We start from the raw sequence: 18,632 nt of genomic DNA on the forward strand, positions 1-18,632 counted from the left end.
TAAATGAAAAAGTCCTGTATATGTTACCTGAGAGAAGTCTGTCATTTTCACTAGAATTATTGTTGACTCACCACACAGGAAGGTCTCCAGTTCCAGCCAGAGGCCTTTCTGTGTGGAGTCTGCATGCTCTATGTGTGTCACTGTGGGTTTCCTTCACAATCCAAACACACACATCTTATGCAAAGTATCTATATCTAGTATCTATGCAATTACAAAATAAATGCATTTTTCATTTCATGCTGAGTTAAAGTTTCTACTATAAATATATTTGTTTTTTTAAATGGGAGAATCCTTAACTTTGCTGTTTCAAAGTTACATATGGGATACATATTCCATAATGGACCCTCAGGAGTTCACTCACTTTCACTTTCAAGTTATCACATCACTAAAGTCTGAAGTTTTGGAAGGATAATTATTCTCTTGTAAAGCGTCTAAAGACATACTGTCCCTCTGCCCTCTTGACGAACATTGACCTGACACACACACACACACACACACACACACACCGGCTCGGTGAGTGAACTTCCGGTGCAGTCCACAGCCTCCTCTGTTCTGCGTGCGTGGCGGAGGCGGGACGCGTGACGTAGGCCGGCTGGAGCTCGAGGTGTTTATTGTTCCTTCCCGTCGAGGAGAGAAAAGGGCTGGCTTAGCGGAGGCATATATCACACACACTACCCCTGCGGTTTTAGCTTCACGGAGCCATTTTAGTAAGGCCAAGACAGGTTGATACAGGACCGGTTGGCCATGGCGTACGCGTATCTCTTCAAATACATCATAATCGGAGACACGGGTGAGTTGAGCAGCGACGGCGAGCCTCTTATTTCCGCAGTGCTGGAGTCAATGACGTGGTTCGAGCAGAGGCGCGAGGGGTGGGAGGACCGACAGCCTGTTTTTCTCTGTCTTTCTCTCCATCTGCCTCATTAGCTCTTAGCCTTATTATTATCGCATACGTAAAGTCGATTCCTAAGCGTGTGCTTCGTGTCACGGCAGCGGTGTGCTGTTATAAGGCTGTCACGGTCTTTTGTTTTCGGCTGGGTGGGGGGAGCTAGCAGGCAAGCTAACCGTTGCTTCACATCAGCTGTCTGCCTCAATAACAACAGCAGCATCCCTGCTTTCTATTAGCATGACATGTAGAGCGAAAAAGCAACTTGTGTACGTGTCAGTGCGTCTAGCCCAGTGGTCGCTTGCTATGCATACATCTCTTTTTTTCTTTTTATTTAGCCCAACTAAAGGCCACAACAGCCTGGCTAATTTTAGTTAGCCAACATCGCTAGCAGCTATTTACTCTTTTCTGAAAATGGCGTTGGGTCATCAGAGGATAAACACGTTTAATAAGCAAGGACTATAAAAGATACTCCTTTGTTTTATTACTTAAGTCTCACATTGATCAGCCAGGATCATATAATTTGTGTTTTGATGCTGGTAACCCCGTATAATTGTGGCCTGCTAGTGTTCTCACCAGATTTGTCACTGTAGGCCTTTCCCCAAGAGATACGGCAACAGTAGAAAGATGTGTTTCTGCCTTCAAAAGTGTTGATCTGTCGTTCAGTTCCGCACAGTTTTCTTTTTTTACAGTATTAATTTTTTGCTAGATAATATAAACACATTAATATAATGCTAATGATGATTAATTCCATCCAACATTGTCCATATGATTTTGTATCCAGTTCATTCCAGGTTACATCTTGCTTTTGCTTGTTTGTGTGTTTTCATGCCCACTTTATATTAAGTGTCTTTTAACTACTACGTACTAACGTTAAAAATGAACCATTTGATACAATGCATTTATTGGGCACAGACATGTTTTTATGTTGTACTTGTATTTAAAAAAAAAAAAAAAACATTCACGATTATTTACATCTGTGAGTAATTTTTGTAATTATCTTTATAATTGCACTGTTAGCACTACCAGTACCCTTTAACACACCCTTAAACCTACATATACCATAAAACCTCTTTCTCTCTCTGTATATATTGACTTAAGTAGCCTACATTTAATATAAAGTAGGACTGGGACCTTTTTTCACAAATAGTGCATTTTTCTTCCCCCGCATGTAATAATCTTATGCTCAGTGTTTTTCTACCTTGGTAAGGAAAGGATTTAACTGCAGGACCAATGTTGTATTGAGGATTTTGTTGCACTGAAACCTACAGCATCAAAATCATCATAAGGAAGACTCTTTTGTTGGTGTACTTAAATGCATCTTGAAACTGGTGTCTTTTGTGTTGCAAATGGCACCTTTAACAAGCTTTTCATCGACAGAATAATAGGTAGGATTGCTTCGTTTACGGAGAACCCTCTTTCCTGCCTCGTGGAGACAAACTGTAGATCAGGTGGTGCTCAACATTTTTTGCAAAACTGAACCACTTTTTATATCCTTTTCTTTACAGCTAAACAGTGTCTGTCAGTCTGTGTATGCTCAAAATGTGACCGCTAACATAAATGAGTTAAGGAATAGTTCACCCAGAAATTCTGTTATTTACTCGCCCTCATGGCATTTCAAACCTGTATGACTTTCGTCTGTGGAACATAAAAGAAGATATTTAGAAAACTGTTGGTAACCAAATAGTTTTGGTTATCATTGACTTCTATCGTATGGACTAAAAACAGAAGGCATTTCTCAAAATAACATATTTTATGTTCCACAGAAGATTGTCAGTCATACAGATTTGGAGTGACATGAAGGTGAGTAAATTTATGGCAAAATTGAAGTTTTTGGGTGGAGTATCCATTTGATCTTGACAACTAGGCCTTAGTACAGGTTGTGCCATAACATCTGATGATCAGTATGTTATGAAGCCACTGCATTTCAACATTTTACCTAACTTGACACCTCTAGAGTGATTGAGTTTCTTCCTTTTGTATCAAAACCAACCATCATAAACTCTTCAATCCCTAATGCAGTTCACAAAACGCTGAACAGCAGAAAAATTGGGTTTGTGACAATCACTTTTTAGGCAGTTGTGGTTGTAAAAGTGAAGTGTAAACAGGCTTGTGCCTTTTGCATGTTGCTCAACCCAGGTCAGATGATGCTCATCTGCAACTTGATCTAGCTGGTCATTACAAGGCATTGTGAGATTGCATCTAGCCTGGTCTGTGTTCATGCTTGAGGTGTAAGTTTGCAGTGTTAAAACTGGCACAAGGAGAGGTTTTCTGGATTTCTAAGACAAACTACATTTATATTTGTATTGATTCATTCAGCTGACAATTTTATTCAGCTGACAAGTAGTGCTACTGTACAGTTAACTTGAGCACTAGTACATCTAAGAGAATGTTTTTTTTTTTATTAAAGTGGTGCATGCATATATGCAAACCAGACTAGTTTTAACAAATGAAACCAAAAGCATCTCATCCCTATTAGTTTGATTTCAGTTGCTTGCCATGCCCATATTGGCAAAGATATAATACTAGATTGAAGCGACAACATCCAGCTGTTACCAGATCATTTATATTGTCACAATTATTCACAAGAGACAATACGCAATAGTTTTTCCACGATAGTTAGTATATTGTTCTGTAGGTTGAGTGTAGTGTTTGTTGTAGGTGAGTCTGCACATTGTAATTTCATCATTGTTGTGTTGTCTCCATGCATCTCTCTTGTGAGCGCTCTTTGAATGCTGCTTGTTTGCTTCACAACGGCTGTTGCTCATGGTAACGCCTCCTCCTAATGTCATAAACATTTAACCTGTTTGCGTATCATGGCAGATCTTCTAATCTCATTTTGGGGGATGGGTTTATTTAGTTATGCCGGTAACAAAAAATGTCTTGAACTGATGATTTTACTTAATTCAATTAACATAGTTAATTAAATATGGAATCACATTCAAGGAGCAGGTAATATTTTGTTAATAAGAAACAAGTATATAGTTTAAAGTACACAGAAAAAACTAAGTAAATGTGAGATTTTATTTATTTTTGTGTTTGTTTGCTTTGTTTTTGACTAACATTACACACCGAAAATTGAATATGGGAGACGTCTTTGTTTTTGCTATCAGTCCATCAGGTAATTGGTCTAAGATGCTGTATCAAACCCATCTGCCCTAATGTGTCTCACTTTAATTATTTGTCTGATATTGATCTCCATGCATGAGTTATTTATTTTATTCTCATTCATTTTAGCAGTAATAATAAGATGGTTTTACAATGGCTTTAATTAAACCTTGTATGTTTATGCACATTGTTAGGAAGTAAGATGAGAGTGGAAGGCCTATTCTACTCTCAAAACAGAAATAACCCTGTCACTTTTTACAATTTTTCAATTATAGCCTGAACAAATGGTTTTGATGTAATGGGATAGAGCAGATGGACCTGAGGCTAATTGTGGCTATTCACGTGTGACCCTCTGTGTTTGCTTTGCAGGTGTGGGGAAGTCGTGCCTATTATTACAGTTTACAGATAAGCGCTTTCAGCCAGTGCATGATCTGACTATCGGTAAGGCTCTTTTAACTCAACCACATATTCTCTCATTAATTAAAACAGCAGGAATGTGTTTCATTAGCACAGCAAGCAGACTGGTGCCAGTCTCCTTGAAGTGTTTTTGTAATGAACCTTCTGTAAGCACGTAATAGTGAAATTTGTGGTGTGGATGAACAGGCTCCATCTACTCCATGGGTAAATAAAGGTATTCAAATGTATTTAAAGTTGGCATTTGATAACTGTATTGTCAAGTTTTATATTGCTAATGCTTTAAAATGAAAGATCTGATCAGTACTGTTGATGCAAATCTGAGGTGCCCTGTGCTGTCACATGAGTCACGAATCAAGCTCTGCCTTCATTTGTCTCGACAGGTGTTGAATTTGGAGCGCGAATGATCACTATAGATGGCAAACAGATAAAACTTCAGATCTGGGATACGGTAAGATTAAAATCGTCAGATTTTTCATGCAACTTATTTGTGTAGAAAATTATTTTACATTTTTGGTCTGCTGTTTCGTGGTTATTGAGGTTGGTCAGCCCTTGGTAAATGATGTGAGTGTTACTATGGCTGATATATGAAACTGACACAGTAGAGACAGTGTAGTGGGAAAGTTTATTCCTGATTAGATTTGGTCATGCAAAAATGCTAAAAGAGGCTGCTCATGACAGTTCAGTTCTGCTGCCAGGTCGCTTTGAGCCTGTCACATGACATTGAACCTAAATGTGACTAATGACTCTAGAGATACAGGAAAATGATGCCATTTCTATCAGGACCACTATCGTCAAAGATGATTGACAATTAGCATACAGTTTGGATTGGCGGTATGGTTCTGTTCTGGGCAAGAACTCCCTGCTCATCCATGCAGCCTAGCATGGATAAGAGGAGGGAGAGCAGCCATAATCCCCCCAGGGAAACAGAACCAACATAAATGTATTGCAGATATCATTAATGTTCAATAATTGAATGTACACATTTTAGAAATTAGCCTGATTCAAAAGAGAATCAGAAGGCCAAATTCTGACTGGATGAGAGGAGGGGTTGGGGATGGAGGAGGGTCATTAGCTATTGAGCAACACTGAGATTGGTGTCGTATTCCTATAGGTAGACGTGAATCAGCTGATGCAAGCTTGACTAACGTGACCTGCCAGAACTAACGCTATGCTTGATGACAATACTGATTGGCACCAACACAAAGTCCCATGCAATTTATTAGTAACTATCATGAGGCAGCGGGCAAAGAGAAAATAACCAATTTCAACTTTCCAACAGCCCTCCCAAAATTATCTACTGTAAGTAAATGTTACTTGCAAAAGGATTTTTTTTCTCTTCAGAATCCACAGATTTTTTTTTTTTTGGCTGTTAATGGTGTAGTAACAACTTTAATCAGCAGGGGTAAACCTGCATCCATTGCTTCATCCACATGCTCTCTTTATAAAGCCCTGCCCTCCAAAGACATGTCAACAAACCTGATGTCATGTTCAAAATGATTCTAATTGGTTCATTTTCATGCTGTGGGCTGCTCACCTGGCCCTTTTTTTACGGTTTGCAGCACCTGTGGCTGTCATAATAACAGGTTTGATTTCTTAAGGCACCTCTTTCACTCATCTGTCTGGTAGTATGCTAATTTATGTTAGTGCTGCTATGTGAAAAATTTTCACTACTTTTAGCTACCAGCCAATACAGCAAGAAATATAGACTTAGGAAATAATCTCCTTTTCAGGAAAGTAGTTACACTCTTTTCAAGTGTTTAAATGATCTCTTTAGTATTTAATCATGACTTTGTATATGTGCAGTACCGTTCAAAAAAATTGTCAAGATATTTTTAATGTTTTTGAAAGTCACATGTTCCCCAAGTCGGCGTTTATTTGATCAAAAATTTAGAAAAAATGGAAATATTGTAAAATAGTTGCAATTTGAAATAGCGGTTTTCTGTTTGAATATATTTCAAAGTGTCATTTATTTCTTTGATGGCAAAGCTGAATTTTCAGCTGCTTAAGAAACATAGTAACTGAAGAAAACATGATGCATTTTTTCAGGATTCTTTGATTGACAGAGTGCAAAGGATAGTATTTATTTGAAATTGTAATCTTTTGTAACACAAAGTTCTTGTCACTTTTGATCAATTTAATCATTTCTTTTAAAAAATACCTTATTGACTCCAAAGCTTTGAAAGGTTGTGTGTTTTTTTTCCTTCTTTTCTGTGATTACAGCTGCAGCTTTTCACAGGGAAAGACCTAAAATAAAATATTTCAGTGAATCACGTAGACTTCATTTCATGTCTTTCAAAATATGCCACCCTGAGAAATAGTTTATTTTTATAAGCATTCCTTGTAATTGTTTAAACGACAGAGCTTTTTAAAGCGTCTCAAATCGACATGGATCAATGCTTTGCCAAATGTTTGTACCATATAGCAGTCAATATTTTGACATGTTCAGGAGCAGACTTGTTCAATCCTCCTTGTATAAGAAATGCAGTTATGAACAATGTTGATGAAAGATAACGTCCCAGCTGCTCATAAACATTTTGGCCAGCAGAGGGAGACAACATATCAATGATATTCAATCCATGATATTGTGGTCATAGCATCAATGTTTTATTCATCGAAATGTCTTGTTTTTTCCTTTTGTACACTTGTATATACGCTTTTAAAAACGAATTAAGAAATGTACACCAGTTATTTATTTTTAATGACGTCTCTGCGCAAGTTAAAAGAAGTCATGTTAAACATTAAATAAGATGTTTTCCTCCTCATAGGCAGTTTGCATGGGTGAGGCGATCTTATGAAAAATCCAGAGTCGGGATAATTAGGGGTAATCATGCAGTGGTTGTTCAGTGTGGTTTTGTTGCGATGATGTCACCTAGATGCTAGCGTGTCTTTAAATGCACCATAAATAATTTATTTCAAGGTTATTTCAACAAGCTGTGTGATAAAGCTAGAGAAGATGGGGGAGTGTTGGATGAAGTAACAGGAGAAATCTGCATGTCTGGCCTTCCTGTAACCTTTCACTCCAGCAGATGGCAGGCATAACGGTGTCATTCATCATTTATTCACAATGGGCTCCATTAACTCTAATGTTAACAGCTGCCCCAGGGAATGGGTTATTGAATTCAAATACGTGCTCCTGGCTTATTTGCCTGCTGTCAAAGGGGCTGGGTTGACCAGAGGCCATCTTACACTGTGACACGCCGATGAACGGTGTCCGTGCACTGGGGTCCGGCGGATTGGACAGGCATCAGGCTCTGGAGAAGCATTGTGGGATGGAGAGTCAGTGGTGAGGAGACACTGTGGTCTTTTAGAGCTGGAGTTCCTAGGGCAACAGCAGCCTGGAGGGACTGTGGTGAAGATGGTTTACGAGTGAAGACGCAACATACCCAGTGGAAATTGTTGGCACCTGATTGTTCCTCGTAAACAGGCTTTTACTAGTGGTGTGATCCCTGTGTGTGTGTGTGTGTGTTTCAGGCCGGACAGGAGTCCTTCCGCTCAATCACCAGGTCCTACTACAGAGGTGCAGCTGGGGCTCTGCTAGTTTATGACATCACAAGGTGAGACCCAACTCGTATGGCTCTCATATTTCTGTTCTGCTCCATTGCTTTACTATCTTGTCTACTCTTGATTCAGTACTTCACTTTAAAGGTTGTTCACTGCTAGTTCGTTATTGTTTTTTATTTAGTTGTGTGGGTGTTTGTTATATTTGCAGAAGGGACACCTTTAACCACTTGACAACCTGGTTAGAAGATGCTCGTCAACATTCCAACTCTAACATGGTCATCATGCTCATCGGAAATAAAAGGTCTGTAATATTTATATTTTTAATATTATTATTGGTACTTATTGTCTATATTTATTTATTTATCTAGTACACATTGAAATAATTGGCCTATTTTATTTTTTGACATGTAACAGTTTATTTGCAGGAAGTGACATTAGAAAAATGAGAGAACAGCATTTCTAAAATGACTTGTGGATCTAAACTCTACATTTTTACTCCGTTTAGGTTTTCCATTTTCAATATTATCTGTTGGTGTGGCTTTTTGAGCAGGCATGATTATTGGCTAATGCTCACTCAAATATTAATTTGGTCAAATATCAGCATGATATATTGGTAACTAATATGTAGGAAATGCTACACTACTATTTAAACATGATGTCTGTATTTATTTTTTTGAAAGAAATTAATACATTTATTCATCAAGGACAAGTTAAATTGATCTACAGTGGCAGTAAGGGCATTTATAATATTAAAAAATATTTAAAAATTTCAAATAAATGTATCTCTTTCTATTCAACAAATGGTCCTGAAAAAAAAAAAAAAATATATATATATATATATATATATATATATATATATATATATATATATATATATATATATATATATATATATATATATATATATATATATATATATATATATATATATATATATATATATATATATATATATATATATCACCATTTTCACAAAAATATATTAAGCTGTTTTCAGCATTGTTAATAATAAGAAATGGTTCTTGAAGACCAAATCAGCATATTAGAATGATTTGTGAAGTATCGTGGGACACTGAAGACTGGAGTAGTAGCTGCTGAAAATTCAGCTTTGCCATGACTGCAAAGATTATATTGTAAAGTATTAAAATAATATTTCACAAAAGTATTTTTTACTGTATTCCTAATCAAATAAATGCAGCCTTTGTGAATGTAAGACTTTCAAAAACACAAATTAAATCTTACTGAGCCTAATCTTTTGAATGGTAGTTTTTCACAGTCTGGTGTAATCTGAATTCAAATCTGATTTGTTTTCTCATGGCAGTGATTTGGAGTCACGGAGAGAGGTGAAGAAAGAGGAAGGCGAGGCCTTTGCCAGAGAACATGGACTGATCTTCATGGAAACTTCTGCAAAGACTGCATCAAACGTAGAAGAGGTAAAACAGCACTTGTGTGGCTCAGAGGTCTTCAGTGCTCGTGTTGTGATTTATGTTTGGCTTCTTGTGTGAAAACGCATGCACATACATGCATATAGATAACACCCTAGGGACACACAGACTGGGGAAAAAACATTCGGATCTCTGCGGTGGAAGCCAAGAAACTAAAGCAGGGCTTAGAGCCGGCTTTAAAAGAACGGGGTGTTAATTTGTGGAAGCCTCTCCCCCATCCTCCCACTGTAAGACGCCTCAATGATTAATTTGTCTCATTAGTGTCGTGTGAATTCTCCTGACCCTTCCCCCCACCCCTTTATGACGTTTCAATCTCCTATTTAAGGTTCATGCATATTCATAGATTCCCTGCCCCACACACATGCATGGATATGAGCGCACACATCTGCGACACTCGCTCAGCCATCTCTTTCTCTCTCGGTGGTAATTGAGCCGCAGAGGACTGATGGCTCTGGAGAGCTGACAGGCAGTTGTACCAAAAAAGCAAAGCTGCTCTGTTAATTAGGCTACAAAGTGCCAGTAGCCGGGCTTAACACTTTAAAGGTGAGCCGTGCACACGGCCATGTTTATTTTCTCTGGGTGACCAATGTGTGCTCCATTCCAATAATAATAGACAACATCACTTTCAGCCAGATGGGGGCACCAGCCATCAACTGTAGAAACTCTGACTCTTTGAATATGTCAAGCTGATCTAATTTATTCATGAATTATATTGATTCCAGTACGAGGTATTGTTTTGTGTCCAATATTGGCTGTGTTTTGCATTGGTCTCATTGAGGTTCTGTTTGAGTTTATCAGCTTAAGCAGCTGAAGGATGGCATTTTAATCACAAGGATAACATATGGCTCTTTTTGTGTTTCAGGCATTTATCAACACGGCCAAGGAAATTTATGAAAAGATCCAGGAGGGAGTCTTTGATATAAACAACGAGGTAACCCATATGACAAGGAAGCACATTCTTTGTTTGTTGTTAAAAATAATTGGGTCAAGAGGACTTCCTGTTGCTTTACACTGAAATCTATTATGTATGGTTTGGAGGGTAGATTCTGAAACTTTCAGCACAGACTTGCTAGTTTCCCTATTTAATGTACAGAGACCACCACAAAAAAGTAAACACTGTGGCTCTGCGACCAGCTTAACCAATGTCGTAAATTCTTAGCGTGGACTATGATCATCCAAACTTTTCACGGTTTAGGTAATTATACATGCAACTACTGCTGCTAATATGACAAACACTTCATTGTTTTTTCATTAAAAAAATAGGTTTAATAAAAGAGTAAAATCATATCACGTTGGATGGTTGATACCCTTTGCATTGTGGTGTTGTTTTCCCACAGTAGCCACATTGTTGTCCTCAAATCTATGCAAATTCAGATGTAATAGCCAATGGAGCATAGCCGTTATTATTATACTGGTTTGCATGTGATTGCAGGTATTGTAGCAGCCACTAAAATGTGCAGAAATGTAATGGTAGTGAATACTTATAGAATTATAAATGCATGTACAACTGAAGTGAGAGGAAGGAGCAGGATGATGACTTACCAGGAACGCAGGTGTACTCCAGGGAAAGCTCCACACAAGCCCTCCGGCCCTTCAGTTTCTCTCTATTGGCAGGTAGCCAACATGTAAATTCCTCACACGTTGTAAGTTACAGCCAGTTTGATGAAGGTGAGCCCGCTGCAGCTATTTTACTGGAGTAATAGGAAAAGTTCTTTTATTTTTTTAAGTTTAGGCACAGAGTCCAAACCGCATCAGCTGATAGAGATCCTGGCCAGGAACCTCATGGCTCACATGTGAGCTCACCCCAGATCACTATAAATCAGATTTGGCGCAATGTAGTTTCCTGAGAATGTTACAAAAGCACAGCCTCGCTATGGCGTGTCGGTTTTGAACGCGAGCCCACTTAAGGGAAAACTTGGCACGGAGATGCCTTTGTGTGATGAATGAAAGTGCCACCAGCTTGGGTGTGTGTGTTTTTAAAGCTCTGGCAGGTTTCCCTGCGTCTGTGTTACCGCTGGAATAACACTCCAGAGGTTCTCCCGCCTCAGTGCTGACAAAAGCGGCCCACTAATTCAGGCCTACAGGGGCTGGTATTTTCTGCATAATACAGCGTTATGTGACAGTACTAAATCACTATCATTTCTCATGAGCTCTTTTAACTTTTGTGAGGTCTTGTCATCTGAAATGGAAATGAGGGTTTAAGTGTCTTACATTTGTTTTATTTGTGTTCGCAGGCTAACGGCATCAAGATTGGACCCCAGCATGCTGCCACCAACTCTACGATGGGCGGCAGTCAGGGAGGACAGCAAGCCGGAGGGGGCTGTTGCTGAGCACTACCCTTTATCCTCCAGTCACCTCCACGTCCCCCTCCGCCCCTTACGTTTCTACTGGACTGGTCGGGCTCACTAACATTTTCTTAACCTCCCACAGCCCAGGCCCCGGATTCAAATCATATGTTAGATGGCTGTCCAAAACGATACAACAACAAAAAATATTTATAAAGTCCAGGTCCTCTTCAAATCTCCTGACAAACTCCTGAAGCCTGTTTGGGCTACAGCAGACATTATATGGTTACTAGTAAAGAAAAAGACAGGAGCTTTGGAGTTATTATGGTAAATATATTCATGTTTGTTTCTCAGCAAGTTGTCTTCTTTTTTGTTTTGTTTTTTGTTTTGTTTTGTTTTGCCCATTTGACTTCAAGCTGAACTGTATTAAACACTACAAAGTCATCTATAGTATTTTAATCAGTTTATGTGGGTGAATTCAATGAAAACTGTGGTGAACCCTGAAGTCAAAATAAAAGGAACGTAGAGCTGGTCTAAAAAGGAACAGCTGTTATCAAAGTGAAGAAGCTAAAAGAAGAAGAGAAAAGCAGGACTGTTTTAAATCTGTATTTATCATTCACATTCTGTATATATAGTTATCATTTCTTGCTTTGGTGTACGTTGACCGAGCTAGAATTCTGTACTGAATTTGCTTAAATTCTATACTGTATGAATAGAGCTTGAAACTGCAGCAGTATTGCGATATTTCCAAAACCGCTTCAACACCATTTTAAGGTAACCTTTTACTTCATTTATTTTAGTTCGGTCCTGCCATCTGCCTTGACTCCTCGTATCCGTGCTCCCAATCCTCCTCACTGTATAGAAACTCTGGCTCTATATTCCTATTTTAATGCCAAATTTGTGTTTACCTGTGTTCTAAAATCATGGCTCCAGATATGGATCACATCTCCAGAACTAGATCTGCTGTTTGCCTTAAAAGATTTTGGGACTTCAAAAAAATAAAAAATAAATAACATATTCATGTTACACAGGATCATTTCAGTAATTACGTGCAATTATATATTGCATATGATAACGCTAGACTCACTTATCCATTAGACAGACACTCACGCATACATGCCTATACCTATATATCATACAAGTCGTCACATATGCATGCATTTGTATGCATATAAATATATCTATTTTTTTTCCTCTCTTCAAAGTTAATTTTCTCCAATGCAGTCCGCTGTGTAAAGTCAGTGCAGATCCACATTAATTTAGGTGTCTGAGTGATTGTGTAAAGACTTGCTTTCTCTTGGCACTATGTTGTTAATAGATATATGGTGAACATCTTGTCTGTTGTGAAAGGGGTGTGATAAAGCCAAACCTGGAGTAACTTTGTGACCCTCGACTTTATTTGCTGTGTTCTCAAATTAAATGCTATCACGAAAAAAAATATAATAAAACCTTCTAAACTCAGTTTGCTTGTGTAGTTTTTAAATGTTTTGTTTTATTTTATTTTTTTATTTTTTTTTAAAAGTCCGATAAAATATATATTTGCTGTTTTCTTACTATTGATGTTTATTTTTTAGCATAGAAAATGAATTGAAGTAAAATCGTCTGATAATGCAACTTATAACCACAACTTATAACAAAGCATTGTGTGTGATGGCGCCAGAGGAATGCAACAACCCAAAAGTGTTTACGTGCATATAGATCTGACGTAAAGATCAAGGGCAGGCCTGAACATCCGGGGTACGGCCGCCAACAGGGATTGGCTGGTTATCGAGACAGGTAAATTCCGCTTGTAAATGTATAGCTTGGTTGCGTATAATTGTTCTAATTAGTGTAAAGTTGTGAATGGAAAAGCAACCATAGCACATTCATTGTCTTGTTTAGTTCTTCTTTTAACTGCTAAAGAAAAATGATTCACAGAAGGCCAAGTCAAAACCATTTAAATACTATGTGCACACATTTGATTACATATAAAACAGCTGTTCATTGCGATCTCTACACGAGTTTCTCAGTCAGCACACAAACATGTTTTAAAACTTAAAACAAAATCAGATATCAAGGGTTTATAATGACGCATAATGTTCCTTTTATTAAAAGGACTGTTAGATAAAACATAAACGTTATTAAGTTTCAAAAACTCGAAATACTGAATGGAAATATTAAAGAATTTGTCCACGAAAGACTGCATTATCGAAACAATACGTTTCACAAAAATGTTTAAGAAGACCTGGAAAGTAAAAGAAAAAAAAAAAGCTCTTGCGTCACAGCCCGGCGAGGTCACTCACGCGCACGCATGTTTATCCAGCAAGTCATGCACGCGCCCCCTGTCTGTGGAAGGTGAGCGAGCGCGAGAGTCTAGAGGAGAGGACACGAGCCTGGATCGATCGGATTAAACTCGAATTGAGTGAAATTAACACAAAGGAGAGAAGCAGAGTCGGCGAGGACGGGACGCTGAGACGCCGACTTCACCGAAATCATTTGAATTTCGACAGTTATTCGTGTATTTAAACGGATTTTCGGGATATAAGAAGAGGAGTTAATTGGTGAAAACCCTAAACTGACCCGCGTTGAGTAGGGTAAGGAATCGCCTTTCTTTCTAACGATACAATACAAATCCACCAACTTTATCAGTCGAACACAAACTTATTAGTAAGTTCCAAACGTTTTTACCATTGTTGTACAAATGTACCCGTACTTTCATTGTGAGAAAAGTGTTTTTGAGCGTACATTTAACTTGTTTTCCACCACGGTGATACCCGCGGTACAAACAGTGTTTTAAAACAGCGAAAAGTTGTTTTAATCCAAACCTTCACAGGGAAAACAGAAACCGCACACTAGCTTTTTCGTTTCTTTGTATTTTAACTTATCGAAGAATCTCAAAGTAGCTCGAGCACATGCTAACATTAGCTCGTTTAGCTCACGCGCACTGCATTGTATAGAGCCGCACGGATCCCTATAGGAGTGGAAGCGAGAAATATGCTAGTTAAATTGCGTACAATCAATTCATTCTCTTCAAGGTCTGAAACAACGCTTGTATTCTTTATATGCCTCACGAATTGCTAAAACTAATTTTTTTCAAAATCACATAAAGTGAGCGTTCGTTAGCAAGCTAATTGTTGAGACACGAGGTGGTTTGAACGTAGAGGTGAGTCATTGGCCGAGCTGAATGAGGGAGATCCCCGACCCCTAGTATCAACAATTTCACTCAAAAATAGTTTTCAAGCGCACAAAACTGCACGTGAGGATAGCATCAAAGTTGTTGTGCTTGAATTTTTCGCTTGTGACACTGGATGAGGCTCGAAATGGTATGTGGAAACAGAAAAGCGAGTCGGAAAGTGCGCTCGTCCGAAGGACAATATAGATACCGGGGAAGGTTGCTTGAGGCCATATGGTCATTCGCTCGTTTTCTTTATTTGTTCGTTTATATGAGTTACAGTTCTGATATGTTTTATTACGAACAGTTCGCAGATGTGGCTTGTTCTCTGGGCTGGGGGAATGTTGTAGTTTTTATCGTTTGGTCGGCTGTGAGAAGTGCGCTGGAGAGGCAGGCGTGCGCAGAGGTAATTAGCTGCTTGGAAGTGGCCGATCTGCTGTAGGAGACGGACAGCGTCGACTTCATTGTCTCACAACAAGCTAACTAGCTAGCTGGACACAACTCATCTCACATTTCTTTTGTCCCCTTTGCCCCTCAACAGGTAGACGGGTTTTAAAGGGAGGGGGCATCGGACGACACGTTATTTGAGGGGAACTGAAAAAATGCACCTGGTTTATTATTGGACGAGTTTCCGTGTTTTCAAAAGTTTTCGATTTTGTTTATCTCGTGATATGCGCGCCGTCGAACAGGTTTAAGTATCTTACTTGATCTTTATAGTAAACGAAACTTGAAAAGCACCTGCTTCGTTTACAACATTCTGAATCTAGGAAGGTAACGCAAATTTATAATTTATTCTGTAGTGTTTTTGATGCCCTTTTAACGCGCATCCGTATTTTGTCGTTTAATTGAACTTTATTAAAAAAACTTAGTTTTTATAAAGTTGTTTAAAAGACTTTCAACTAACAATTTAACAAAGAATCGTTTGAAGATGGTATCGTCGTTGTCTCGCTGCCTCTCAAGTCTTTAACCTAAGATGGCAGCTTTTAATGTGTGTCGGTCCACTCAGTGAGCAGATATGAAGCCGGTATGGCGGAGCAGATGCGAGACTGCTTTGTAGTCGCTTTAGGCTTTTCATCTCGCTTGCCTTTTCTTGTGGTTGCCGGGGTTTGTTCACTAGTTGCATCAAATCGAAAAGTCAAGTGCCGGTTCCTCTTTTGTCCTCAGAAAAGCTTGAATCCAACATGTTGTTCCTGTACACATTTCGTATCTAGTGCAAAGTCGCTTACAACGCATAACTTCGCCCTTATCAAAATACTGGAGTGATTTCAGAGAAAACATTATTTGCGTGAGTTACATAAGCTTTAGAATTGCAGTTCACGTTCGGAGAAATTCTAATCGATTTCGTGTATTTAACTTTTTATTGAACTAACGGGATAGCAACTTAGTTCTCATAACCAATTTTTAGCACTTTAAACGAACGATAAGGGGATTTTTTTTCATCTCGTTTTGTTGATGTCTTAGCCGAATTGAACTTTTTGTATTCATTTTATGCTTTAATTAGATATAAAATATTGTGGTTTTGTGACAATGCAAGTATGACACATGATGGCATATTTTGCTGAATGTAGTTTATAAGTTCATTGCCTAAAATATACATACAAGATCCAGGTTCACAAACCTTGGTAGTGGAATGCTTTACCGTGGCCTTTTAGACACGTTATCACTACAGCTTTAAACCAATTAAAATATCTATGGATTCACATCCTTAGTATGTGCCTGAATGAAATTTTGAAAAAGTCTCCCGTGGGCTATAATGATGCAATGATCATGGAAATCTATCCCATAGTTGTACGTAGCACAAAAATGAGTATAGATAAAATTGTTTAAATTTAACAATTTTACATTTGTGCAAATAGTCCTGTGCTAACTAGCCAATGAGTGGCTGTGACAAATCTGGAGGACCGCGTTAGATGTGGGTCAGGCACCCCCTGCATTGACACATGTGCGCACAAACACTGGTATTGGACGGCGCTTTCAAGGCTGGTATTTCAGTTATCTGACAACATGCTTTCAATCTACGCCAGGAACAGCACCGCTGTGTGCAGGCCCTTTCCCTACAACCCCTCCTCTCCAGCCGTGGGTTAGCAGGAGGGCTGCAGTGGCCTGTTGTGCTGCAAAACAAGCAGGCTTTTTTCCCCTTCTCGCTGACCATCCCCCTCTTCCCTGCCACACAGAAGATGGAGGAACAGTTTCAGATGAATAGCTTGGAATGGATGAGTCTTCTAATATTCAAATGAGAGCTGCTGGACTTTAATGGCTGAAGCTGTTTCACAATGAGTTTAGACATTTAAGTTTTTTAAATTTAGGGACTTGCTGCACGTGATTCTCCAAGAGAATACCTCATTTTTTCCATAAAGTTCTTAAACTTTTTCTTTTTTTTTTTTTCTTTTTTTTTTATGGGCAGCAAACAAAGTGGTGGAAATTATGTAAAAGATAATCATAAATCTACACTCTGCCATCTGAGCTTCTCTGTCAGTATTTTATCAGACCTTTCAAAATATCTATAGACGCTTTCATAATCACATCCGCTGTTAATATTGGCGTGCATGCAATTCATGCACGTTTTTGTGCCATTTCCCATTTTTTTTTTTTTTATTGTCAAAGCAGACTTTTTCCACTCATATAACTACTTGCTGCTTTAAGCCACATTCTCTGAATCCTCAGGCTTTTTGGTAGTGGATTTAAGTAATTCCCTTCAGGTCACTCTTATGTCCCATGTGGTTACAGGCAGTCATCAGAGCCTCAGGATATACAACCTTAAAATCATCAGCCCTGAGGGAATGTCAAAATGAGTTGAACACTAATGTTGACATGACTTATGATGAGATCAAAATTTCAATTGCATTAGTATATTTCAGTCTGTGTCCCCAATGTCAAATGTATATTTCATACAAAGTTTGAATTTAATATTTTTTTTTTTTTTTAAAGTCTTATACTCACCAAGACTGCATTTGTTTGAATACAGTAAAAACAGCATTTTGTATATGTTTTAATGTATTGTGAAACGTTGTTACAATTTTAAAGTAAATTTATTTTCATATTTCAAAATATAATTTATTCCTGTCAAGGCAAAGCTTAATTTTCAGTGACCGTTACTCCAATCTAGACATGATCCTTCTAACATGTTGATTTGGTGCTTGAGAAACTTTCTGCAATGTTAAAAACAGTTGTGCTACTTAATATTTTTTGATAGTATATATTTTTTTCAGGATTCTTTGAATAGAAAGTTTAAAAGAACATTTAAGCATTTATTTGAAGTAGCAATCCTTTGTAACATTATGAATGTTTTTCTAAGTGTCAGTTTGATTATTTAATGCAAACTTGTTGAATAAAAGTATTCAATTCAGCGCATCTCCTTCAGGAAATTGATCTAGTAAAGCTTCCTCGGTATTATGCCCGTGTCATGGTTGTGATGATTGTGCTTTAAAGCCTTTACTGTCTTCTGCTAGAGGTGAAGCTGTTTGCCCCAGCTGACCCTCCTGCAGATCCTCAGCTGGTACACAGACAAGTGCCGCAGGCAGACTGGGTGACAGCAGGTCTGGAAGTGAAGGTCAAAGTTCTCTCTTCCTCTTTTTTTTCCAAATCCGCCTTCTGAGTGTCTGTGACTTTTAGCGCACGCAAGCTCTTGTTTTCATCCGTGCCACTGAAATGCTGCAGCCTAACCAGTCCTTCTAACGAGAACCGCTTAAATTTGGGCTGAAATGAGTGTTGCGTTACATCATAGTATGCACAGAGAACGCACAGCTCTCCCTGAGCAACAGTTTTTAACCCCGTATGGGTGAGCTTGCACGACACAGCAAGAAAGCAAAAAAACTCATCCTTTTAATTACAGCAGCATTGTG

General features: G+C 38.4%; 2 protein-coding genes across 2 annotated transcripts in view; both read left to right on the plus strand.

The window, feature by feature from the left end:
• The first annotated feature begins 539 nt into the window (after positions 1–539).
• On the plus strand, positions 540–13,100 carry rab2a (RAB2A, member RAS oncogene family). The gene is made up of 8 exons (XM_058754632.1): positions 540–790; positions 4,361–4,432; positions 4,789–4,856; positions 7,880–7,962; positions 8,118–8,210; positions 9,231–9,342; positions 10,217–10,285; positions 11,589–13,100. Exons 1-8 carry the CDS (start codon positions 745–747, stop codon positions 11,682–11,684), a joined length of 639 nt encoding a protein of 212 aa, XP_058610615.1. The 5' UTR covers positions 540–744; the 3' UTR covers positions 11,685–13,100.
• Positions 13,101–13,926: 826 nt separating this feature from the next.
• The window catches only part of chd7 (chromodomain helicase DNA binding protein 7), a 51,963-nt gene continuing 47,257 nt past the window's right edge, over positions 13,927–18,632 (plus strand). The window contains exon 1 of the mRNA XM_058797079.1: positions 13,927–14,212. The gene's annotated coding sequence lies outside the window, so the exon portion shown is untranslated. The remainder of the gene's footprint in view (positions 14,213–18,632) is intronic.

This window comes from Onychostoma macrolepis, chromosome 02 (assembly GCF_012432095.1).
Source record: "Onychostoma macrolepis isolate SWU-2019 chromosome 02, ASM1243209v1, whole genome shotgun sequence".
Lineage (NCBI taxonomy): Eukaryota > Metazoa > Chordata > Actinopteri > Cypriniformes > Cyprinidae > Onychostoma > Onychostoma macrolepis.

Coding starts and splice junctions, on each gene's coding strand:
- rab2a (XM_058754632.1), top strand. CDS start 745: ATGGCGTACGCGTATCTCTTCAAATACATCATAATCGGAGACACGG. Junction 4,433..4,788: donor AGTGCATGATCTGACTATCG/GTAAGGCTCTTT, acceptor TTGTCTCGACAG/GTGTTGAATTTGGAGCGCGA. Junction 10,286..11,588: donor TCTTTGATATAAACAACGAG/GTAACCCATATG, acceptor TTGTGTTCGCAG/GCTAACGGCATCAAGATTGG.